Genomic DNA, 27274 nt, shown 5'->3' with positions numbered 1-27274 from the left:
GCAGTTGTAAGAGGAAGATACAAGTTTTAACATCATTCTGATGTTGCTGTAATAATTACACCAAGAAAACTGCTAGTTATGAAATAAAGTTTGGCTGTGTTCCTTTTGTATTTTGAAGACAGCATAAAAACCACAGACAAGGCAGCGTGTTAGCAAGTCCCTTGTGCATTAAGAGTTTATTTCAATTTTGTAATGGAACTGCACCATTGGTTAATCTAATTGAGGTATTTTGCCAAAATCCAGTCATTAAAATAAGTACACTGCCTTAGAACTATGTAAAAACATTTGTACAAAACTGTGTCAAATAAATACATAAGTTTTGGTATTTATGTAAAGAAAAGTGATTTGGATACTTACAGTTTAAAAAAAAACTCGCCGTTTCACATATTTTAGGCAAACATTCAATTTTACATTAAAACAGACTTCAAACTGAAACCTATGTACAGGTCAAATACAAATGTAGAAACTCAAAAGTGCCAACAACCAAGATAATTCAAGTACAATAAATGTTAAAAATATATATTTATTTCAATTTTCAGATGCTTCCAACAGGTACAGGCCATCATGGTTTAAATAAGATCAGAAAAACTTTGAGATAAAGGACAAGAAATGTTTTGTTCCAGAATAAAATAGAAATTGTTAATCCAACATTTTAGAAACAGGAAGTCCACAGCAACGTACAAAAAAGACAAGTTTATTTCCGTTTTGAATACGGCCTGGAAGAATCACAGTTTTTACCCCAGCCACCACGCGATGATGATTTCTCTTTATCCGTGCTCTGACTATAAGCAGATAGAAAATAACTGCCCCCTTCTTGGTTTTGGCTTGTAGAAGGTGGGTATGTTGTTCCCAGAAAAGTCTGATGAGTGAGAACATTAAAGTGACTGAACTGATGAGACATGTTTAATTGTCTGCTGTAAACCTGGAAGTTATTGAAAGGAGCTCGTTCAACCGAATTGTGTTTTTCCCCTTCAGCAGAGCGGTCTGTAGTAAGCGAAGTAATTGGCTGTATATCTTCCATTTCAATTTTTGAAGACTTTTCTATACAGCTCTTTTGTGCTTCAGGAGATAACTCTGACACACAGCTTTCTTTTGCATTTACTCCATGTGAGCTCTTGGTCTCAGTCTGCAAAGTTTCCAAATGAGTATTGTATTTAGAGGCATCACTGCAGATTTCTATTTGTGATGCTTCATCCCCTGAATCCAAAGACATGTCCTCTTCATCCTTTCCATCATTTTCTACATGAGCTGTGTTAAAAAAAGAAAAAGAAACTCCGATTCTATTGAAATACGAACTTCTGTTAGACAATCTATACACTACTCACAGAGTGTTATGCTTCTGGTCTGCAAGTCCAGCATCACTTAAGTCTTGGTCTTCTGCCACTCTCGTTCACTTACTCAACATACACACTTAACCCTCTGATTCCAGTTATTCCGATGCTAAAAGCTTCTGAGCACTGTGTTCATGATTAGTGTTGGGAATCCCCAACTCCAATGGGGTTTATGTCAAAACAGCATCTAAAGTTACACAGGAGGTCAGTATTTGGTCAGACAATTACAAGACTACAACTACCGTTGTCTCAGGTGTTTGTCTACCGTTTCTGAGCTACCTTAAAAACAGCTCATCATAACTAGAGCTCATCTCAACAGCTTATCATTTTCCTGAATCCAATTATACCTTTTTTGCTTTCCTGGATACCTTGTTAGCCTATAACTCAGTATTATGATCTCCAATGCTGTTCCCCAGTCATTTAAAACAGTACCTTCAGAGCTGGCTTTTCTTTACTATCTATCACATTCATTTACACAAAGACGCTAATTCAAGAACCTCTACCCCACACCTCTAATTAGCTGAAGAAATGATAAATGTTTTTAATGTATTACCTGATTGTATTTCCTGAGAGGGAGATGGGCTGTTTTCTTCATTAACTGAGTTGTGATAGCCAACAAGACTTGTAAAATTTTGCATGAAGTCATCAACAGTGGCAATAACTACGCCATTATCAGCATAATTTGAAAGTGGCTTGAGATTCTTTTCTAAATACACAGAAGGAGATTTTGTATTACAATTTAGCACCTATTACCAGAAGAGGGAGAAAGGTAGTCACATTTGTGTGTAACCTGTTAAGAAGACAACGTGTCGCTGATGTATGTTTTGAGCCTGAAGCCTGATAAGACATTCTAATTCTGGTGCATTTCGAGTTTGAGAATCACAGTTATGGTAAGACAGAATTTCAACCAAGTGCTTCTTTTGATAGGTGTTCAGCAGGGTCAGCAGACTCAGGGCATTAGCATTCAGTCTGTGATGGAAAAAAAATATTTGACACTGATTTAAGGTCATTCTAAACATGAAAATTCAGTTAAAAGATGGACAGAACAGTAAGTTATCCCACTTCAGTGGGACTTTGAGAGAGTAACTGAAGCTGGAGATGTTAGCAATTGGTGTATGAAAGATCACTGCTTACCTCCCCAGCTCTTTCAGTTTTTTTTGCATTTTGCAGTGGACTTTCCACTGCCATTTTCCATCAGGGGTATTGAGATCCTCCAGAAACTGTAAGAACTGTTTCAGTTTATCTGTTCGGGAGATATTGAACAGAAGATAAATTTCACAGTCAGCAAACTGAAAAACACTGCTTAAACACATACAGAAAAGGGGAGTTGTTGTTTTGGTGTTTTTTTGTTTTCATCAAAGCAGTTACACAACTATGAACACTGCCCTAATACTTGAGCTTTTCTTCCTAGATAATTTAGCCAACAAAAATATTCCCAAACAGAGGGGTTTTGTTTTGAAGACCAATTGCCTAACAGTGGTATCTGCTTTCAGAACAGCTGAATTCAGTCAGCATGATCAGCCTTCTTAAAATATCTTCTAATACCTTCTTATAATAAAAGGTTTTGCATACATAACCAGACAATCTTCAAAAGGCAAGATCTCTGTGTTCACACACTCTCCAGCCAGGCCAGTGAGTAAAAGACTCAAGTTCTCAAAAAAAAAAAATTCACTGTATCATCTCTGAGTACAACAGCTTTCTCATATCTTAAGAGTTCTGCCTTTCTCTGTGTTTTTAAAGCTCCAGAAAGCATCACACTTACCTGTTGTGATGCTCTCTGGATTAAGGACAGATTCATCTGACACAACAAAGCCCCCAGCCATGAAGAGTTCATTGTAAGTGTGATTTTTCACATCATCCAAACTGTCGACACCCGCAAAGCTGACACAAGAAAGCTTCTTCAAATTTACTAAGCCAGGTACCTGTTTAAAAATCAAGAGAGGCATATGAGGGAAAAGAAAACACAGATCACAGCTAAAAAACAGATGAAGAATCTTCTCATCGAATTTATCGAGGAATTATTTTTAATCCCTTGCTTTAAGGGGTGCTCTCAAAAACATTACAGGAGTTGCTTCAGGAATACCTAATGTCACTCTAACAGCTGCTGTCACTTGCTGCTTGAGCACTAGGGAATTAAAGCAGAACTACTGGACCCTCAACAGAAATTAACAAGGAATAGGAAAAATTATTAATTACTAAAATGCACCGGAAGCATTCATTACCAACAATGTGCAGGTAGAAGTAGTTACAAGTATATGATGTAACAGAACTAGGCATGACCCCAAACAATTCTGTTTCTTTGAAAAGCCCACTCTTAAGAGAGTAGCCTTACACAGTGAGCTCTTCTGGCTATGCTTCAACAGTTGTTTTCTGCAGTAAACATTTACTTATGTGAAGTACCTTATGGATGTGGTTGGCGATGTCTTCATTTTGAATAATTATCAACAGTTTATCTAAAGCAGCTCTTCTTTTTAGGAACTGTTCTGGATGGCACTCTGTATTACCCAGCTTAGTGAGGTACTCCTGACACCACAGAAAGAGATTGGTGGGGAAAAAACAAAAAAGGGAAAAGCTAGTTAAGCCAAAACATTAATGGGTTTCTCATTCAAATGCATTTCGGAGGGACAACTATTTTTGTCTTTCAGATACATTAAACAAAAGGATGCAGCAACACAGAAACAGGCTACTTTAGCAGGTTGGTCAGTCTTACAGGGCAGTGTGTAAGTGGCCAGCTGACAGTCCATTAAGACGGCATGAGGTTTCAAGAAAACATTAATTTCTATTACTTCAACTTCAGCTTTCATCTTGCACGCTAAATACAGAATGGCAGCAATCTCTAAAGCTGACTGTAATATTAACCAAAGGGGGAAAAACAGAATAATAAATCAAACAGCACACCACCACACATAGCATTTTAGCAAGGATATGTGAAAATATCATCATATTCTTGCTCTTGTCTTTCCAAAAACCTTCCACAAGCCCAACCCTTCTGGCTGCACCTTCAGAAAGACCCCAACTCCAACCAGTTCTGCTTTTCAAACAATAAGAATGAGGTAAACGCCAAATCAAGACAGACCGTCTCAAAGCCCCACACAAGAAGTGTGGCAGGGCAGCCTGTTTTCACAATTCACTGTAACAATTCAACAAGTTTTAGACTCCCTTTTGTTTCATCCATTCTGGTTTGAAAGCTACCCTGTTCTATTTTAACACTATGGAGAGGCTGAGATGGAACACATTTACCTTGATTTCTTTGCAGAGATTGCTTTCCTCCTCTTCATGAATATAAAATTTCACAGTGTTTTTCTGTACATCTTTAATAATTTCAACCAAACTGTTAAACACTTCCGGTTTTAACTGGCTGATAAAATCAGAAAGAGCTGGTTGGGTTGAAACGTTTAGGTTCTCTGGGGATTTCTGAGGCTTCTCTGGCGGCTCCATCAAATTACCACTGGAAGGTGCCTGATCAGACATCAGCACAACTTCTGCTTTAGCATTCACATGTTCTACTCCCTCCTTCACTATGGGCAAGCTCGATGACTGCTGCTCAATAGAATCAGGATTTTCCACCACACTGTTACACAATGGCTCTGTTAACAGTGTCGTGTCAGAGTCTCTGCAGACAGGTAACACGTTGGGTGGAGGCTTCGGTGCAGCACTATGAGCTACTTCTGCTGATTCAGGACTACAATAAATTGGTGGAGTATGTCTGACGCACGAAGAGGACAAAATAACACTATTCATTTTCTCACTCAGTGTCTCTACATATTCTTGCACAGAAACCTCTGATGTCTGTAAACATACATATTCAGAAAACCTCATTATCCTCTCTTGGCCCAAGACAACTGGTGTGAACATACCACTGACATAAGAAATATTTTTTTCCTGCAAAATTTCCTGAATCTTTTTTACAAAGAGACCGTATTCTTCTAATATCACAGTCTCTACTATTGCGCTTATGGAATGCTGTGTTGTAAAAGGATGATCTGTTAGTTCACATTCATCTTCAAGTTTCTCCACTTGTCTTGTATAAAGTCCATCTTCTGCTGTCCCCTTTTGTGTGTCTGAAAATGGAGAGTATGGAAACTGGTAATCAGAACTTCTCTGTCTATTTATTACCCGTGGGTCATTAGGGAAGGCATCCTTTGGCGGTAAATACACCAGTGGTTCTTCTGGTGATTTCAGACCTATATAGGAAGAGTTAATCATCATCATCATCTCATGCTTGAAAGTAACAGCTAATACAGTAACAACCTAAAAAATACAGGGTTTTGTTTTTGTTTCTTTAAATCTAATAAAGTTGTAAGTAGAAAACCAGAAGATTTATGTAGCAGAGGCAGTAACCAAAACAGCATTGGCCATTTTTAAGTTAGTGTTCTTCTGAAACAGAGTTGACTTGGAATCAGTTTTAGAAGTTATATGCACTCCCTAATCTGATGTCCATCCAAATCTAAAAGGAAAACATTTGCCACTAGCAGGATCCGTTTTGCATGGCGTAAACTTCATCTCACAGTTACTTTATACCTCTACAGAATCCAAAAGTGTTCCATTTTATTTCCTTCGTCAATAAAACTACATATTCTTCCTTCATCCTTCAAAGCTCAACCCTCCAGTCAAAGCAAATTTCTAATTTTCTTTAAAAACACTAAAAACAGATATAAATCATGCAATTTCAATTTGAACTGGGCTTTCTGTTGCCCTTTGCCTGTAGCATACTTAAGCATATTGCAGCAGAATTGCCAGATCACAGTTTAAGCCAATGGTTGAGCACCAGGTGAGAAGGCAGAGTGAACCCAGGCAGCTCAGGTACAAGCAAGGCACCTGGGTGACTGGAAGGCATGGAGCCCTCCTCACCCTCATTTAAGGGTTTGCTCTCTAAGAGAGCAGCATCTTTCCAGACAGGAACTGCACTCCCCTCAAGCTGTCACTGGTTGCTGGAAGGAGTGAGCTCATTTGTTCTTATTTGTTACCTTCTAACAGTCCACAGTGCCTGTGTCTCAGTAGAAGGCACTGCCATCACCTTCCTCTGCCTTACAGCAGTTTAGTTTTAGAAGACTTAGGAAAACTCAGTAGAGTAACTCACTTTGAGCTTGTCTGAGATGTAAGCTACTGGAGGCGACATATGTGATACTTGAGCTACTTATGACTTACTAACCTACATGACTATGAAGAATAAATACTGCATTATAAGGAACTCTTAGCAGGAAGATCAAAAATTGCTATAGCTTTAAATCTGGGGCTATTTTTATGTAACATCTTACATTTTGTTAAAGCCAGTTACAAACCAATGAAAGAAGAAATATATAACACACTCATGCTTATTTAAGAGAGTTTCTGTAACAATGGGATTAGGGAAAAGTCTTCATGACTCCATGCTAAGAACACATACTAGACTGATTAGGTTACTCTTCAAATGCTATTATTTAAAATATTGCTTTAAAAACAAAGAGGGAGGAATGTGGGGGGGAGAGGGGAAGGAAGGAGAAAGGGGAGAGATTAGGACCTGTAAATAAATCTGTAAAGCTCTTTTAACAGAAAGATATACTGCTGGATATAGATGCCAGTTCAAAGTATTAATATAATACATTCATTTTGTAGTTTAAAATAAGGTTGCCTTGATTGCAACAGATTTCTGTGAAGGCAGTACCCTTCATAGACACACACCTTTGGGTCACAAGTCTTCATGCACACACAGGAAAAAAAAAATGCATCAGCAAGTAGTAAAACACAAATACAGATTTCAACAGCTCTTAAAGCAGGATTCCTGACTTCAGACATATACTCCCACAGTGATACCCTGTAACCAAATACGTCAAATAAACAAGAAAAAAAACCTGCCTGAAAGCAACCTTAGAAGAAGAGCAGTTTAAGAGTCTTGCAGACTAAGATTCAAATTCTTCACTGCTTAGGAGGATTCTTTCTATAGATTCCAGAATGGGGTTGCTATCTTGACATCATAAATTCAAAACACACGTGACAAAGAACATCCTGTTTCTTAGTATCTAAGATGAATGTTGTCAAAAGCCTTCACTTTTCTTACGAGAGAAGGTACGAGCAAGAACAAATATCATTTTTTGCTTATCTTCTCTAAGAACAGCCCCCAGTTTGAATCAAAGTCCAGTTAGGATGGATTAGTTAAAACACACACAAGTAAGTTAGCCTTTAAAAATAAGACTGAGGTTTGCTCACTGTTGTCAGAAGTTTAGATTATGCAATCATGAAGAAATGAACAATAACGTGATACAGAAAAAGCCAAAAGGAGTTGGGAACTTATGAACGTCTCTCCTCCAGCACTTCCTGATGCTGTCAGGGTACATGCAAGACAACCCCTTCACAACTCAAGTCACAAACTATTAAGAGTATTTAGAATTAAGTTCAGCTGAACAATGAGCTCTGTATCAAAAGATGTCTTTGTTTAAAAAGAAAACAGAGCGATCACTAACTTGTTCTTCTGCAGTTGTGCAAGGATGAAAGAGAAGGAATGATGTTCTCTGCATTCCTTTCTGCACCTTCCTTTCTAAAAAACCAAACCACAAAAAGCAACACATACATCCTCTGGCTTTAGAAAGCCATCAGTTTCAGAAAGGAGCGAACCTGCCTTTAAGTTAAAGTGCAGAATATCAATTTTTTAAAATGGAATTTCAAATCCCTCTTGAAGACATTAAATAGAAATATATGCCCAATTAAAAGTGCTAATTGATCAGAACACTGAAGGTTTTTTGACTCTTCTATAGCTTTCTTGATGTGCTTCAATAAAAAGAGGTCAAATGTGCCCAAATAGCATATTATTGATCTCATTTTCTGATGAAAATTCAATCTAAGGTGAGACTAAAAGCCGCTCAGTAGTTCAGACCACAGTGACAGACAGAACCCCCCAGCAAAGACTCTTCTCTCACCTGTTTCTTTATCTTCACATTTTTCCAGCTGGTCTTCCTGATCTTTTCCTATCCCTACTGAAGGAGAGCAGCAGTTAGCATTAGCAGAGTTTCTTTTATTGCACCTTCACATTACAGAGCCAGTCAGTACTTATTGCAGTGAGAGCTGACTTCAAGAAAGTCGAATCCAGCCATGCTCAAGACAACCTCTTTCATCTCTGGAACAGCACTTTCCCCTCTCAGAAGACCTTGAAGAAAATTTTTTCTAGAAAAATTCCTTCTCACAGATGACTGCACAACGTGTCAATGACAAACCCTTCTAGTATCAAGAACCACATCCTGTATTCACGTGCTAGTTTGCTCAGCAACCATAACCACATCTGCCGATATGCACAGTGGCCAAGCCAGCAGTATAGGAAAATAAAGTCCTATCCAAAGCATTTTACAGTCCTTGAGCCCTTAAGGAAAACACAGAAAACATCAACCTTATCACTTCTTTAAAAAGCCTAAGATTTTTTTGAAAGAAACCTACTTCCCTTGCCTTCCTCCCTTCTCAGCCAAGCACAAAAAGGAGCCGCAGAACTACATGACCAGATGAATATCACAAGTGCCAGGGACTCCCATATTCCTCCAATGAGATTAGATCAGTTTTCACTCAGAGAATGCAGTTAATGCAGTCTGTGTGGGTTTACTCATGAGGCCTCAATTCACAGCCCTTAATGGACATCTTCTCATCTATTCCTGCAGTCCAGTTTCCACATCCTTCAAAATCGGTTATTTTATGTTCACCCAAGACCTGGTACCGTCGAGCCATCAAGAACTAGAACAAGAAGCTTCTTCTATATGCTTAAGTTTTAAATGTTTAGATAGAGAGACTTTGAAGCGCCTCTAGTAGAAGCATGTGATGCGGTAAGAAGCAGACAGCTTTCTGTAAGGATGTTTTTCATGACTTTCTGAATTACTAGTTGCTATTATTCATCAATCCTATCCTTAGCAGAACCTAGTTGAGTTCAAACACAGAATTCAGAACAGTTACATACTTCACCAGATAAATACTGAAACACGTTTCTGAACCACATCACACCATACCCAAAGCAGTACTTTTCCACCAGTATCTGTTCTCATCCAATAAATTTGTTTATTTTTCAAAAAGCAGGAATAATTGAATGGATGTGTACCAACAGGTGACCCAAGAATGGGATCTTCGAAACGAACAACCCCTTAGAATATGTTACCATTTCACTATTTGCAGCAAGGTTACAGTTAAAGCCATCTTACCTGTAATTGGAATAAGCCTCCAGGGCATTCCAACCTCTGTGCTATTTGAGTTGGAGGGATGCCTACGATAAACATGTTCTACGGGTGTACTAGGACAGGGACTGTAGTCTTCAAAGCTACTTACGCTTCCAGTGCTTGGCTCCTAAAAGATATAAATTCTTTGTTTACAGCTGTTTTATTAAGCCTTTATCTACTGAACAGCTAATGATACGAATGCACCCATATTCACCAGCACACTAAAAATTTTGCTGTTGGTCGAGTCAAGTCAAAGTTAGAAATGCTGGCATCAGGTACTGCTGCATTTCATTTACCTGTCTGATTCTTCCCAAGGCAGCAACAGACCATCAGCAAAGATACCAAAGTAAATAAGGTAGTCATAAATACATGCCATAGAGTACAGAAGTTGTGGGAAAGATGGGGAAGGAAACAAAAGGAGGGGAGGGGAAAAGAAAGAAAAAGAAAAAACATCTGTTCCTTCACCAGTCACCTTCACTCTCCTTCCTTACCTTCACAAGGTAAGCTGTTACCATTGTGCTGTGGGTTTTTTGTTTTTGGGGTGGGTTTTTTTTTGGCTATTTTAAAAAGTTCTCCAGAATCTTTAAAGCATACTGAGTATACAAAGGCAATTGACTTGATTTTGCCATTTTGTTCTACCAACACAAGAGAATGCTATTACTAAAATGAAATACAGCCCTCATTCTACTTCTTTAGAGCAACTATGCTCATTTAAGATACCTCCACCCAACTCAAAATACCAGAGTGTGGTTCAACATCTTTCAGCTTCTTTCTTGTAACAAGACAGGCTGAAGAAAGTCTTGGAATTACACAGTCACTGACCAATTTACTTATTTTTTTGGTTTGCATTTGTGGGAGAAGGGAAGAGTTCTAAGCATAAGCTTTGAAAGAAAGGATCTCGACTTAGACCCAGAGGAGCCTGGTCAAAAAATACTCCTTTACACCTGCAAAAGGACTTCATAATCAGAAAAAGCCATCACATTCAAACCACCAGTCATGTCCGCGACGTTAAAGAATACAGGAACGTTCTAAAAGCAGAGGATAGCAATGAGCACTGAACAATGGCAGAGCTGCCATCCACCTGTCATTTTTGGGGCATGGCAGGGGAGAGCCCCACAACTACTTAGTATGCAATCATTAATGGCCTGCTCAAATTACTGTGAGAGTCCAAAAGTGAAAGCCACTCCTGCTGCACTGTAACCAATTCTCAGGAAAAGCAACATCTAGGCAGTAACTAAAAGAAATAACTCTCAAATGTCTCCTTACTTTGTCACGGGTTCAGAAAATATCAGTGCCTTAACCAGATCAATAACCTTCCTTAGGAGAAGGAAGGTAAAGAATGATGAATAAGTATCTTAATTTTTTTTATATGTTCTCCTACCAAAAAGGAAAGCTTTTTCACAGAAAAATTCTCTTATGCGTTATTACATCTTTTCATTCATTCTCATAATATGTATGAAAATAGTACATTTGTTAACAGCATCAACCTACAAGTCAGTTGCACTTACTTTTAAAACAAGTGTGTGTTCAAGGCCTACTTCACTAGCTGGAAACCGTAGGTTAACATCAATAGCAAAGGGTAAGCAAGCAGCATCAGTCTCCAGCATCACAGGGCTCTGTGTGTCCTTAAAGTTAACAGGTTCAGCCTGAGCAGCATCAGGAAGCTCATGGCCATCTTTGTCCTGTGCTGGAATGGATTCATATTCATAGCTTTGTCTCATATACTCTTCAACTTCATCAGTGTTTAGTCCTAACGCTTGATTTACAGACTGTGCCAACGATGAATCCAAGTGTCTTGAATTAGCAATTGTTTCTAAAAGCAGTTTAATGAGGCCATGTGTGTCAGTAACCGCAGGGTCAGATACATCCTGATGTGTCAAGTCAGCATCATGTCCACTGAGACCAGAAATAATTGAGAAAACAGCCTGTGGTGGCTCCAAGGTTCTGTCCCCTTAGGAGGGAATGAAGGAGAAGAGCAATCCATTACTAAGTTACAAAACAAAAGCAAAATCAGTCACACACACCCCAAAAATCTACACATACCATCAGTCTCACTCATTAACAACAATTCATACAGCAATCATACACTTATTTTCTTAATAAACATTTTTAAACAGGAAGATGTAGATTGAAGTTTTATTCGATTATTTAATTATTTGCTGTTCAACTAATAAAAACCTAATCATGTTTGGTCAGTCAGCTCTCAGTATTTTTAGGCACGATGTTTGGCAAGACAAATTACTTCCATGGTTATACAAAAACGTGGAAATTCAAACCACTGCTGACAAACACTAGGTCAAAATTTAGTTTTGAACAGATACTGTTTTGATTAAAGCCAGGTGGAAATGCGTTCACTTACATTACATAACACTGCACAAAGACCCTGAAGATTCAGGAACTTCCAAATTAGAATCCCATGATTTAGCATCTAGTCCACCCTTCATCTTCTCACATCTGTCACAAGGGACACTGTTTTCTAAACCAATCTTACACACAATTACTGCAGCTTGACAGACACTCCCCCTCTCCATGCTACCCTTCTTCCAGGCTTTCCCTCTTCTGAAGTAACGCTTCATTGCCCAGTGAAACAAAGGGCAAACCTTAAGTACTGACATAATATTCAAGATAGTTATCTGAGGTTTGCATGTAGATAATTTTTTTTGTCACATGACATTTAGGTCTTAAAACAGTAAGGATGTTTCCTTAGTCCCTCTATAGGCACATTATTGGCTCTTTCAAAACTTAACTATCCTCAAGTTTACAAGTTTCATTCTCATCTTCAATCAACATTTACTAATTATTAATTAGTGGGGCACTGGGGCCATAAAGAATTCGAACAAAGCTGGAAGTCAGAGACATCAGGGTATCAAGACGTGCTTAGTACTCCATATTACAAAGTCTCAGGCAGTTACACAGCTTAGCAAACTGGTGAAGTTTGTCTTCCTTCCTGTTAAACTGTCTTCTAGGAAGGGACAACCTACATCTCTATTAACACCAGGCATGAAACTACACAAATATTAAATCTATCAAGATTACATTGTAACCATTCTGCAAATTACAATACTCAAAGAGAAACTTTAAACAAAGTGTTTCTTACCTTCATATTGACAGTTATTCTCTGCAGATTCACTCATTTTAAAGTGTTTTGGCAAATTTTCAGGCTGTCTTTCCAGTTTTCTTTTCAATCCAGTTTTAATTCTAAGTTCCTCAGAATCAGAATCTCCACCTACATTTTTTTTCCTACACTGGATTAAGTTAATAAGGTCTTTGAGTCTATCTGGATCATAATCCGCAAGATGAGGGAATTTTCGCTTGGCAGCAGCTGCTTCATATTTTGCATGGATTCTTCTCTCACCTTTCACATTGGCAAACTCAGAATCTTCTTCTGCAGCTTCATAATCTGAGATGGGACTGAACTGTTGATGCTTTCGGTTTCCCTCTATCAGCTCCCTAGCTCTAGAAACAGGTAGCTGATATGCCGCACAACTGAAAATGTAGTTCTGCAAGCAGCTGTCAATGTGAGATTTGTTTCTTGGAGCAGGATAAAGAAATTTTTTGTCATCCAACCGTGATTCATAGCGATATAACACAAATTCTCTGTATTTTCCAGAGCCACTAAAGCACCTTCTCAAATACTCATTTATATACTTTTCCACAACAGCATTGTAATCGGCCGAAGCATCTTTACGAGATTGGATTAAAGCAAAATGCAGAGACTGAATAAACTTTGTGAATTCTGGAATGATCTGCTTTGCGTGCAGTTTCACAGTAGAAGAATTCTTCTGTGTTCCGCATGAAACACCTTTTTGTGCTGCCATGAAAGAGAAGGGAATTCACAAAATCAAATCATAAAGCTATGAAGAAACGACTACTAGTTAGCAATATTCTTTATTATACATAATGAAAAACTGAATGACTGAATGACAGAAATAACCCACGTGCTAGGAAAGGAAGTAACCAACTTTAAAGCCTGCTTAAGTCAACCTGCTTATAGTCATGAACTGATGACTTTCATCACTTTGTGGCAGCCTAATTCCTACATACTCACAATTTTCAGTTTAAATCACTTTATAGTCCCTTACAGAAGAAGGTCACTTCAGAAGCTTACTAAGATTTACTATAAAACAGACCCCTGCAAGAAATGGGGGGACCATAATTCCTTCCTATGGAATTCTGCCACTTGCTCTCCTTAAAATAAGATTCAGCCTAGTAACCCAGTAGAAAGCTGCATAGCTTTTTTGCTGCTTTGCAAACCAATACAACCAACTAAATCAAAGATGTGCAGTAGAAGCAAGAGTAGGACTTCCCAGTCGATGCTATTAGAACCTCTTACATTCCTGAAACAGCAGCTTCGGGAAACTAAATTACCTCCAGACTCAGACTTTTCCCTATTCAACCCCTTATAGCAACACCTGGAGGCTTAAACAGGGATTTACCTTGTGTCTGACAGGAACTGCAGCTCACAGATCTGTGAAATGTCACAGCAGTGAGAATGAGAATAATCTTAAGGAATTGGTGCACACACACTTTAAATATCATCCCGCACTGTATCTCCTCTTACTAAATCTACAAGTGATTGAATTTTAGTAACTGTTAAATAAATCAAAAGGGATGTATTAAAATAAGAACTACAAAGATTAGAAATAAGAACACAGGAAGCAGCCAAGACTTCAGACAAGAACTTCCTGAAGAGCTGTGCTTTGACATTATTGCTTCTGAGTAACTCATAGCAGACTAAAAAAGCACTATTTTCTGTTGCTTGTACTATTCATTGCAGAGTTCAGCCATCAAAGTTTAATTTCTAAGTCTCATCCCAAAGCATCCAAGTTCTACTAAAGCTAAGTCCTTTCAGTCATCTTTCACGGTACAGTCAGGTTTTGGGGCATGCCCCAAAGCAAAATTAACAATAAACAACCATAACAAACTTTCAGGTGTTTTGTCTTTCCCATTTTGATGGTTAAAGATCCCACTCCTCAAAATGGATGATAATATTCTTAATAAACAGATCTCTTGGAATACTGATGCTTAGTTCTGCGCCATCAAGAAATTTGGAAGTAGTTTTACTTCACAAAAGGGAACAAGTGAGCCTGAAATACTTCATGCAGGAGTTACTTCCATGAAGAAATGTACTTTCCATGTACCACCACCTTGGCCGTAACAAACTGTTGTTCCTGGTTTACACTGACAAGATGTATCATCCAGTCTTAAGCAGAATTTGAACACTAAATGAGCCCATAAACAACAATCTTAGCAGTGAACAAACTTACCTGAGCTTGTTATACCTCTGGGCTCTGGAAACAAAAACAATGCATTTAACATGCGAGATCGTCCAGTTTGTTGGTCTACAATGAGAAAAGAAGAACAGTGGGGAACAAGAAGACCTTCTATACTTCCAAAGATAACTCAACCCCTAGGGAACAAAACAAAGAACACCACCCTGCACAAGCATATACAAAAGAACCAACACTCCCTCACACCCACCCACCCATCCACACCCCAACCACCTAATCTGAAAATGCATACCATAAGGGGATGCCATTTGCCAAGGAGAAAGAAGAAAAAGGAATCCTCTGTCCAGAAGTGGTTTTACAAGAACCTGTTTTTGAGACCAAAAAATAAAAACACTGCTTCAAACAACCAAAGATATTTTCTCACTACAAGTACTCTTACTGCCTGTAAGCTTAACTTCAGTATGTGTAGATAAGTGCTATAAACACTGTTTTGGAGTGTGTCAGCTTTATAATTCCAACAAGATCATAAATTTTCTAGTATGCCTCAAGTTACTGGAATTATTCTCAAAGGGGAACAGTAAAATCTGTTACACTCACAACTTTCTCTTTCTCCAGCTTTTGAAGCAATCCCTCCAAGTGATTGCCAGAACGGGACTTCTCCACAACTTCATACAGGCTACTATACATTCCATTCCTCAACACTGACACGGCATGAGGGGTGAGAGAAGACAGAAGAAAATAAAATAAAATAAAATTCAAATTCAGTAAACATTCTGAATTTAAAAGATTAATATAGAACTATTTACCTTCTTTTGCCCCTGAATAAGTTTCTTTATAGAACAACAGCGGTGATATTTTCTTCTTCAATTGGTCGATGCTCACAACTTTTTCCAGGTCGAGTTTCTCAGGTCTAGAGACAAAGGGCAGGAGATTGAATTGGGGAAAAATAAAAGAATTAGTCTCCTCTTCTTTGACGCTTCCTCCACAGTCCAATCCTTATTGACAAAAAAGAAATTATCAAACACACGCTTGTAATCAGTTCCTCAGGCTGCTCTGTGAGCCAGTGGTGCTTATTGCTTCAAAAGAGAACGGGTCACTTAAATAAAAAAAACAAACAAACAAAAGACGCACCCAAAGGCTGACAATAGTGGTGAGAACAAACTTAAAAGCAGCTCTGGGCATTCATGACTCAGGACTCTTCTAGTTGGACATATTCAAAGCGTCTACCCATCGTGTATTTTCATCTGAATATGCCTGAAATCTTCCTGGTTTATCAGAACAAATTTTAATACAGCAATATTTTAAACTGTTGTTCCTTAAACAATTATACTCACAGTTTGCAGGGGAGGAAAGGACGTGCTGCTGACTTCAAGGAAACATGGCATAAAAGTTTGCCTTTATTCCAGAGCTGTCCCCTCCATAATGTATAGTTAAATTTTTCTAAATTAAGACAGAGACAAAAAGAAATACTCAGTGAAAACACTGTTAGGAGAGACTGAGAGGAAATGGCAGTAAAGTGACTGCTGATTCTCCTCCTAAAGCTGTTTTAGGGAACCTTCCTGCTAATACCAGAGCAAACCATAAGACCTTAAATAGTATGTCAAAAGATAACCAGAAGAGCTTTTGGAATCTTATCTTGTTTTAACTTCATCTCAGCAGAGCAAAGGAGGTTGGTATGTTACCTGTACATAGCCATACAAGCACATCCTTGTGTCCAGCATCTGTGCAACAATATCTTCTTACCTTAATTGACAACCACTTTTACAAATATGAATGTTTTGCCTGAATGATAGTCAAAAGAAAAGCAGGTGAGGATCCTACTATTTCAATTGCCCTTATACAGCAGATTTGTGAACAGAAGATATGTTCCTGCCATACTAAAAGTAGAAAAAAAGGAGGGGAAAAAAACTTTGGATTTTGTTCCGTTCTGATTTATTCTGGTAAGAAAAGATACACTAGAAGGCATCTGTGCGATCGCCTGATATTAGGAAGAGATCCCTCCAATCAGTAGAGTACAGAATATGTTAGGCAGACAGTCAACATAACTAAGCAGTCATTCTGGTTAGAGAAAAACAAAACTACATGGGAAAACGGCCATTACCTTCTACACCTATAATCACAAAGTAATACATTTCAGTTCATTCTTACCTGTACTTCTATCTGGGTTGAAGCTGTTTGATCTAACAAAAAGAAAGGAGACTGAATTACTAGCCTGAGACAGAAGCTTCTGGCTACTAGATTTCATACTAAGAATACCCTACCAATCTAAAAGAATAGTAAAACTGATAATACACTCTCTAACCTCAAGCTATTGTTACAGCAGCAGCTTCTCTGATTTCTGATACCCTGATAACTATTGTTAGCAGTAAAAAGTACAGTCCCCACAACCTGATGCCTTCCTACCAGTATAGGTATCACATTCTATCTGTAATCAACACAGACAGTTACTCTACAAGCAGTAAGTAAACAGCAATAAAGAGTCCAGTGACAAAACATACAGAATATTTTCTCGAATACCGAACAAGATACTGCTGTGAACATCATTACGACTCCACATTTATTCTACTTTCTCAGTGAATTCCACTTAGTGATGAAGGTGATGTAGGTGAGAAGAGTAACAGAACAGTTTCCTGCAGAGGCCAACTTGATGTATAAAACCATCACCTCTTGCTTTGCATTAGAAACAGTACAAGTCCTTGTGACATGTTCATTCATTTCAGCACTGTTAATAATTCAGAACTGGTTTAGATTACTACAAGCTATGAATTCATATTGCATGTAGCCTTATGAAAATTGATTTCCAAGCTTACCTTGATGGGGACAGAAATTTTGGTGCTTGCACAATTTCATCTTTGTAAGTAAAAGAAACAACGGCATAAGGACAAACATGCCTTGGTCTTCGCCTTATCTCATCAAAGCCGTATTCATAAAAATAGTACTAGGAGAAGAACATAACACAGTGGTAAATTAGAAATCTGGTAAACTGGGTTCTACACACTGATAGTTCGTGACCTTTCTCCCCTGAAAAATACACTCTGCTTCACAGGAGTAACATAAAATGTACTTAGCAATTAACTACTTATGTAAAGATATGGAAAGAGATTAATAACTTGAAATTCATTATGCCAAATATTAACTTGCACATCTAACAAGTTGGAAGTTACTCTCAAGAAGACTTCCCCTATAAAGCCTGAGAGCATATATGTGTATATGAAGGAAAGAGAAGAGAATGACATACTGTTTGGTAACTGAACACAGGCTGCCATGGGCTACTGCTGAATACATACAAACGAGACTGTAGTGTTAAAGTCTATATAAAGTTACAGTAGCTACAACTACTTAGGTGCTCGGTACTAGCTATGCTTCAGACAATTTACAACTATAATTCTGTGAATTTGGGGTTTGTTTGAATGAAGTATTGAGGTAAGGTAACACATCTTTTAGTTTCTATTACCTGAGTAAGTTCGTATGCTCGATATGCCAGCAAGGAGGTCACTTTATGTGCATTCTTTGAGACATGACACTCATGCTTTGGCGTTGGATCTAATATACTCTTTGCTGTTGACTCCATTGCTTTCATACCTATGTGGTCATATATACTCTTCATTTTTCCCTGTAATAAAGTAGAAGAACTGTAAACATAAGCTTTTCCCTGGAAGTGGCAAAGTGTTTCACACAGAACAGGAAGTAAAAGCAAGCAAAAAAAACCAAAAAAACCACAACAGGTTTTGAAAGTAGTGTTTGTAAGAATACATTCTTCCCATACTTTAACAGAAAAATCCACAACAACTTATTTCTTCTCCTTCATAAACATTTCTTATCCTTTATTAAGCTCAATGTACACACTGAATTTTAAACGTGGTAAGCTTGCACATTCTTTGTAAGTAGGTAATTGTATGAACGGAGGTTCAATAAGTACGGTTAAAACCACCTTTATTCTATCACTAAGCAATATAAACCTTCATGAACAGATAACAAATTTACCTTTATTACTTTAAAAATAATCACATCTCCAGTTGCTCCAATTTCTAGAGGATTGGGCTGCAATAAATCAGCATATCTGGAGATATACACACCTGAAAGGAATATTAAAAACAGAAAAAAGCACATTATGCTGAATGTTAAAATACTTACCACAGTTTAAGCAGCATTACAAGGCACTAAAGCTTTTCATAATCAGATCAGGAAAAGGTACAAAGGCACATTCCCAACTCACAGCTCCTAGACACTAAAATAACTGCTTAAACATGCCATGTGTGGTATTAATTATTATGTGCACCACAGCAGAGAATGGACACTAAGTCAGTTAGAAAGGAGTGTAGCCACATTGCTACAAGTGTTGTGGTCCAAGGCCATACAGATACATGTGAGGACATTAAGTACTCACGCCTGTGAGCATAGAAGGCCAAAGATGGGATGAATTCTTTGGCTTCTCAGTTTTACTGGGAATACAGAATATATATATGATGAAAATTAAAATGTATACAACTGAAAACTGCTTTTATCCTTTGCGATAGGATTTTAATCAGAGTAACAAAGCAGTGCTCTGGTGCCAGCTTACTTTGCCAAAAATACGCACATGTGATATTCCTGAAGTCAACCACGAAACCAGTGACACAACTGATTTATCTGCTAAACCATACTGCATGATCTCAGCACATACAGCAAATAAAAGACAGTTACCCATGGAAGGACTGCCGAGAATTGCAATTTTGGAGTGGCCCACCTGCAGCCCCTTTTCACAGATGCTTTGGATCTGAAAAGAACAGACATTTTTTAAACAAATCTAGCGAGAAAGCCAAAACACGAACAGAACAAAGAGTGATAAACTGAACAGGAGTAGAATTCCAGATGGACTAAAAATAATGGCAAAAACAACCCACAGACACAACACATTCCCTGTATCTTAAACTTTAAACACGTATTTTGAACATTACTTGCTTTAAAAACACTTTTGATATGCAGTGCAGATGCAAACCTGCCATATGATTGAATACTTACAAAATCCTGGTTCCACAGTAGCAGAAAAAAACCCTTTCCAGCATTTTCATTTAAAAAAAATATATATATATGACTGGAAATTCAAAAAGTCTGTTTCTACTATTAAGGTTATATATCGATATAGGCATATTTGGAGCACAGAAATACCCTAAGAATGCATCTGCTTATCTATATGGTAAGCCATTACTTTTGCCCACTAAACAGAAAACAAATCCTTTGCATATATAGGAAAGGAGCAGGATCACCTTTGCAAAAATCAACAGAAATCCCAAACGTAGACCAGAAAAATCTATCAATAAATCAGAAGGGAAAATATACTTGGACATATAAACATTAGAGAGATTTAAACTGTGACATAATATTGTATCTTTTTCATCCATCTGCACCTCCTAGTGCTGAATTTAGCAGCAGCAACTTAAAGATTAGTAAGTGTGATGAAAACATCCAGTTAAAGGAAATACTGCTTAATTAAAAAGGAAAGGTTACACACAGTTATGTTTTCTTACCTGAGGTCGATCAACCATCAGAAATGCATAGCTTTCAGAAAGCTCTTTATCCATGCGACCATCAAATTTCAGCTCTCTGCGTTTTTCTGTGAACTAATACAGCAAGACCTTAAATTATCTGCTACAGTAAGTTCTTAGCACACACACACACACACAGATAACTGCACTATCAGTGTTTTAAGGCTCCACCAACACTAGCAGATCCAGGTGCACAAAACCAATCAAAAGGTGATTTTGAATGAGACAGATGAAAACACTTCTGGCAAGTCTGTGCCTTTTAATATTACTTGTAAAGTGCTTGCCAAGAAGTGCATATAGCTCAATGCCTTCCATACCACCTGTGAATTCCATTCCAGAAGTGATCCTAATTCTCTTCTCAGGAAAACAAGACAATACTGTTTTACACAATGCATGTACTTCAGTAGCTCTGCCTCACTGCTACTGAGGGGGTTTCAGTAGCTGATATACACCTGAACTGTAACCATGATCCACCAATGGTACAACAGCAGAATATACTTCAGAGTTCACAAGACAAAAATTCATGCAAACCAATTGCACATCCTGTCACCCCATACACAAAATCTGAAACAGATTTCACGGGACCAAAAACTTACTTCAAACTTATTAAAGACAGCCAAGACTGAATTTAAGAAACACAAAATAAGGTACAGCAGAAATGCTACAACTTTCAAGCTAACCACACTTCTTTACTTCTTAGGTTCAATGAACCAACTTGTTTAGATGCCACTTCTTGGAAACTGACCAAGATTAAATAAACTTCTTAGCAGACAAGTATTTTAATCATAACTTTCAATGGAAGCATCAAGCCATTCAAAGAAGCCTCTGTACCTTTTCTTTTATTCATTGACCAGCTCAGGTAAGATTTTATACGTCTGTAATAATCAACTTGGCTGAGGAACAGTTGGTTACATCCTCAGGGATGCAGTTTTGCAACAAGAAGCACATTAGCAGAAAATACTCTTTGGGTCTTTGTCTCTAATCTCAGAAAATGCATCAAAGTTGATTTGATCTGTACCTTATCCATAAAGAAAACAGAAACACACTCACCTCCTTCTCTAACAGCTCGCTATGAACTAAGCTGGCTCTCCTGTAGTTAAAATTGGACACTGAACTGGGTTCCAAGTATGATGAATGCAGAATCTTCACAACATCATCGAACTCTCGTGAGCCCACGGCTACTGGCTGAAAGAGTGCTAGAAAAAAGGAGGAGGAAAAATAAGCGCCAAGATACATCTTAAAAGAATATATATATATTGTTCATTTTTCAGTTCGTTGACTGTAAATGACTGAAGACACGGTCATGGTCCATTTCAGGTAGTTATTAACATGGGTTATTAACATGACTTATCAACCGCCAGTTCTCAGGAGGTTATAAGATAAGCACCTCAATGTCTCAATTTACCATTTGAGAAAAATCTACTAAGTACTGCAAACACTACTTAAATTACAAAACTTTAATTAAATTCATTAGCTCTTAATTAAGAACAAGCAACAAATTGCTCTAATAAAAACATCAAAAACAATTTCACAGCTAAACAACTCTTTAGAACTATTAAGGAGTTTCTGTTTGTTGCTTATGGCAATTATGTAAAATATGAATAAATTCAATATTGTTTTATTATAAGAAGCCTGATAATCGCTTACTATTGAAAAACGACACTGCATACGTTCACTCTTTATAGTCCCATCCCTCACAATAACTACTTTAAAATGAAAGCCCTTCATTTGTTGGAAGGTAAATTTGAGCAACACCAGCAACACTGAACAAGCAGTTTTAAAACCGCTCTGAAAGCAAATAAGAAACCATTCTTATCTAGAAAACCTTTCAGCTACACCTCAGCTCTCATGAGACTGACAGCAATATGGGAGTAAAGATAACCAGAAGAACTTCTAAACTTTGTATAGTACTGTTGAGATTAAGCACACTTCTAGAGAAAAGACATTAAAACACAAAGCAAAGCTATGAAGGAAATATACACGCTGGAAAAGTGCTGCCAATGCCATCTTAACCTTATAAGCACAGTACACACACAGCAGGGAGGTTGAAACTAGATGATAATTATGGTCCTTTCCAACCCAGGCCATTCTGTGCTATGACAAACACCCCTCAGATCTGTCTTGGCATCAGACAGCATTGGCTTCACGTATCATCAGCTCCTCTTCTGCCTGACACAGCTGGCACTGGTTATTTTCTATTTCCTGAACACTGATTACCATACACGCCATCCCCACACACTCCACCAACCCCAGCCTATTTCCTACTGCTGAGCCCAGGTGAGCAGAAAGCCTTACAGGACTACTCAGGGACTCATTACCACGTGCCATGCCTCACCAGCACCCCAGGCTCAAAACCAGAAGAGGCACACTATGACATCAGTTGTGACCCTACCACAAATTCAAACGGTGTCTACTGCATCCCCATGCGTTCAAATATCCCCTGCTTTGTGTAAAGTTCTGATGAGTGAACCCAGAGAGTCCTCCTAGAAAACAGCAAGGCTCCCTGTTCTACAGATAGGATGAACTGTGAACTACTATACAAGGAGTGCTCAACAGATTGAAGGAATGGCTCTAAATTCCTATAATTATTGAACACAGTACTATTGGAGCCTTCTTTGTTTCTTTATAAAAAGAAGTGTCATGTCTGTTCTTATCTGTATTTTCATGTACATCCCCAAATGTACCCCCCCCCCCCCCAAACAAGGATTATCTAATTTACATTTGCCTGAAGCTAGAAGTGCTGCTGCTACTTTCTTAGCAAAGATGGATTAAAACTGAAATATTTTAAGTCACTTTGAGATTCCACTTTTTCCTATCCAGGTATGCAAAAAACTAAGACTGATTCCATCCACTGATCAAATGAGTCCCAAAACAAGACCTTACGTCCACCATTGTCTTGATACTGCCCTAAGCACAGGTGCTGACCAGCAGCCATCTTCTAAAAGGTCATGGTCACTACATGAGGGTCTGTGCCTCATAGAGTGCAGAAGAAATAAAAACTGAGCAGCACCAGATCGTACTGCCTACACCAGTCACCAAATCCTATGCTTATACACGAAGGGCTTTGTCAATTATCTCCAGCCCTACATCACATGAAAGAATGGGAATGCGTGTATTTATTTTTCACCATACAAGCCTGACATTGGTATGCTTTACTACCTTTACTAACTTGTGTAAATTAAGCAGTAATTGATCAAAGTCTAGTGCCGGCTAATCATTACAGTACATACAAACAAATTATAGCAGCTTTTGCCAGCTTGTACCACAGACATATGAATAAACAGCATTTCCATTTAGTTTCTACTCAGCATACTGGGATGCAGATATGTATTTTTTAGGTAGAAACTAGGCTTCGTAAATAAAGCACTTAGTCTTGGGACCAAAGTCAGACTGTGTGTTTGGATGTGTGTAGTTCCCTGCAGGCTCTGAGTTTCTTTTATAGCTGCTTGATTTTTCAACTTAAGAAAATGGAGTTTGGAGGCAGATCTTTCTTTTAAGTCAGAACACACAAAAAAATCAAGGAAGACAGTTACAGTCCATTTCAGAAATGCTGGTAAGCGAAGATAAGATAGTGCAACTGCTACTAAAAAAAAAAGAAAGCAAAAAAAATTTTCCAAACTCTTCACTTCTTAAGACTGAGAATCAGTGCATAATGTTGAAGCATAATGTTGGAGTTGAATGCTTACTGTCAGCCTGAAACATCTTCTGCTCTCAAACGTTTTAAGTAGTTACCAGACAGATTCCTTAATGAAACCTCTAGGTAGAACCAGCAGGTAGCAAGTAGCAGATACTCAGCTGAAAGATACAGAAGATTAGAGAAATAAAAAGAGAAATCAAAATGAAACACCAAGTGCTGGTAAGTAGAAAGGGGACTACCTAGACTTCCAACCAAGTTTGGACTTTGGACTTCCAAGGACAAGTGCAAGACCTTTTTCTCCCCACTCAGTCTGAGAAACAAAACTCACCCTATCTGTTTAACCTGGTCACCTTTGGAAGTAAGTGCTCAATCTTAACCAATGAGCAATCCCGTAGGCCAATGGCAACGGCACTTTGATGAGAGGACCAATATCCTGAAGTTAGTTCACCAAAGCAAGAAACGCTCTTCCAGTGGTTTATCTTGGAAAGAATTTTTTCCTTATCCTATTAAAAAAGGATCTTGGAAATCCCAGACAGATTCAGACATCTGAGATCAGATATTTAGAAGAGACCAGAGAAGCACTAAGAAACTCAAAAGAGACTAAGCACCTATTACTAAACTGCATGCTCAAGAAAACAGAACAACTTAAAGACAGTTTGCTTTTAAGAAGGCAAACAAACAAATGAAGAAAAATCACAGTGCCAATCTTACATAAGTTTTGGGTTCCAGAATTAATCCACTATGAAAGAAGAAGAAAGATTTTGTGACAACTAATCACAGCTAGGATTAAGTATGTGTCTTCCAGATGCAATTCTTCACAACTGACTCTCAGTTCCTTATTAGTTTCCAAATGCAGCTGCAAATAAATTCCAGAAAGGTTGAACAAGCAGCCATATCTTGTTTGCTTTGTTGTATGGGCTTTTTTGTTTGTTTGCTTTACAGTCAAAAGTTGCACCAAAAGTACCTGGTCGTGCTTAAAACGAATTTATCTTATCCTGCACAGATGTTATAGTTTGTACATAACAGTCTCTCATAATTAAGAAAACAGCTACCCATCAAGATGGTACACATCCAAGAATTAAACTAGAGGTTTAGAAAGCAAAACAAAAAGAGCAATTCCAAAACAAGACTGGAGGAAGCTTCCAAAACAGCTGTTCTGAAAGGGACAGATGTTACACATACTCTTAATTTAAAAGACGTATTTGAATACTGCTACTCTGCATCTTTTAAGCACATATGACTATGATGATGAATATGCTGTGAAATCTTCTCATTTAGTTCCAAAAGATTCTCAAAGATCAAGTGACCGATGTTCATGGTTTCCCACTTTTAGTAGTCTTGCCTAAGAAGCATCACCTCACAGTTCTTACCAATATAGTATCATGTTGGAAAAGGACAATAGGGCAATCGTGAGCAATTAAAAGCCTACAATCGCTGTGGGCAGAATGAAGTCTATACTCAGGATTTTGGAAACTAAATCACCAGCATGACATAAGATGAAATATCCAAGAAGCTTCTTGCTGGAAGGCAAAGACAGTATACTCAGTAGACTAAAAAGTGACCTTAAGAACTGGTCAGTTAACCTTAAATTCATAAAGTCAGTTTTAGAAGTAGAGCAAGACAGGTCTCCAAGTCTGATGATTGACCTATGTTACTTTAAAGCTCTTTGCACACTTACAAAATGGTAGTGCAGAGGTAAATGATGAATTGTATGATGTACAAAGATACTTGACAGGTTTTCATTCACAGTGGAACCAAGTGTTCCAAGAACTTCAAACATTTGTGCTTTAGTACTAAACATTTGAGTTACATTCAAAAGTATTCAAATATAATCACACTTGGTTTTGAGATATGGAAGTGCAAAGGACACAATGTTTTATCCATTTTTCCATCAGCTGAGCAGAAAATGTTTGGTTCTTTGGGGCTTTTTTCCTCCAAATCAACCCAGTCCTCTGCCAGTGGTATACTCTCTCAAGAAACAGGGATGATGAAGAAGGGAATAGAAGGAAAATTAATGCCAAATATGGAAGGGAATGGGATAATGAAATAAACCTACCTTTATCTCTTCCTTAAAGAAGAAAGCACTTCAAGAAGTTACACATTAGACTCTTCTCTGAAGAATTAGAAACCTACACAACCTGCTATTTTTTGATTCAAAGACACTGACCACAAGTCATAATGGGTCAAGATATGAGACGAGTTTTGGGGAGAAAGACACGTTTACTACAGCACTTAACAAAAACCAGATAAGGAGAGGCCAGTGGAGTCTTACGAAAAGCAAGAAATACCACGGGCTTTCAGAGGAAGAGCTACTGGAGAAGCAAAAAATCAACCAAGGACGCCGGGAAACCTCTAGCACGAGGCACGTGAACGCAGGGCGGCCACTTCCTGCCTGCGAAGTGAGGAATTCTCACTCGACAAGAACCATCTTCTGTACACCGTCACTGAAGCGAAACGCCGCTCAGTGTGTGGTAGTTGATCCTACTGAGGATCACAGCCCCCTCCTGCCCACAGGGGGATAAAGGGAAGAGAGGCGAACCACTCGTCCGATTTCCAGAGAACCATCTTCTCTGTGTGCGTCTCCAGAAGCAGAGCCGGGACCAGCGCTCCAGCCCACCCGGATCGCATCCTTCTTGCTCTTAAAGAAGCGGTCTGAGATTCAAGCCGAGATGGGTCGCTCCTCCTCGTGGCCAAATACAAACGGAAAAGAGGGAGGAGTGGGGAGACGAAAGAATGTACAAGCCTCTCTGGTGCCAGAAAACGTATCCCCAGCAGCCTCGCCGCTCCGAGCCATGCCACAGCCTCCTCCACACCCGCAGGATTTTGCATGCAGCTGTGTGAGGTGCACAAAGAGCCTGCCTAATGAATCAGATGGAGGGAGAAGCGAAGGAGAGAAAGGAGGAAAGGGAAGGAACAACCTTTCTTTTCTCTGCTCTTCCTGGGGATCTGAAAGTTCCTCCTAACAGGCACGTCTTCTGGGGGCTTAGGGAGAGGGGGAGGCCCCCCCGACACGTCGCTGGGCGGCGGCTGTTGCTCGTGTGCCGTTGGGATGCTGCTCCTGCGCTCGCTGCTGTTAGTCATGCTGGGGTTTGGGGGGACCTCGTCCTCTGCGGCTACTGCAGCCACCAGCAGCGCCTCCTCAGAGCGTCCGCCATTTTGTGTGGTGTCCTCGGCGGCTCCCGCTCTATTGCTCTCCTCTCCGAGGAGGCCCGCTCTGCTCTTCTCCGTCCGCTGATGCTGCTCCGGTTCCATCTCGCCGCCACCGGAGATCGCGGCATCCGCCATTCTTCTCCTATCGCCGAAAAGCGAGCGTGATAACCCGCACCTTCTCCTCCTCGCCCACCACTCTACCCCCGCCCGGCTCCATGCAGCGCCGGCTGCGGCT

At 38.9% G+C, this 27274-nt stretch overlaps 1 protein-coding gene across 15 annotated transcripts; it reads right to left on the bottom strand.

The window, feature by feature from the left end:
- Positions 1-149: 149 nt before the first annotated feature.
- Positions 150-27274, bottom strand: TASOR (transcription activation suppressor). 15 transcript variants are annotated; one of them, XR_001557958.3, is made up of 25 exons: positions 26808-27274; positions 21303-21448; positions 20235-20327; positions 19411-19483; positions 18712-18803; positions 18182-18340; positions 17538-17665; positions 16876-16907; positions 16062-16167; positions 15534-15637; positions 15325-15428; positions 15020-15092; positions 14764-14838; positions 12594-13307; positions 11005-11447; positions 9482-9623; positions 8225-8281; positions 4572-5515; positions 3732-3854; positions 3094-3253; positions 2466-2574; positions 2122-2300; positions 1885-2037; positions 1326-1518; positions 150-1248 (listed from the first exon to the last, which is right to left on the bottom strand). XR_001557958.3 is itself a non-coding variant. In XM_015875019.3 (24 exons), exons 1-24 carry the CDS (start codon positions 27172-27174, stop codon positions 1502-1504), a joined length of 4593 nt encoding a protein of 1530 aa, XP_015730505.2. In that variant the 5' UTR covers positions 27175-27274; the 3' UTR covers positions 150-1501. The 15 variants fall into 15 exon arrangements, 12 of the variants coding, with proteins under 12 accessions (XP_015730505.2, XP_015730498.2, XP_085372545.1 ...); XR_014934647.1 differs by having other exon boundaries at positions 8225-8278; XR_014934648.1 differs by lacking the exon at positions 8225-8281 and having other exon boundaries at positions 4572-5392.

Source organism: Coturnix japonica, chromosome 15, assembly GCF_054131305.1.
Source record: "Coturnix japonica strain WE chromosome 15, WE-NBRP24, whole genome shotgun sequence".
Classification (NCBI taxonomy): domain Eukaryota; kingdom Metazoa; phylum Chordata; class Aves; order Galliformes; family Phasianidae; genus Coturnix; species Coturnix japonica.
The sequence above is the reverse complement of the archived record's forward strand: the minus strand, read 5'-3'. Positions and strand labels throughout refer to the sequence as shown.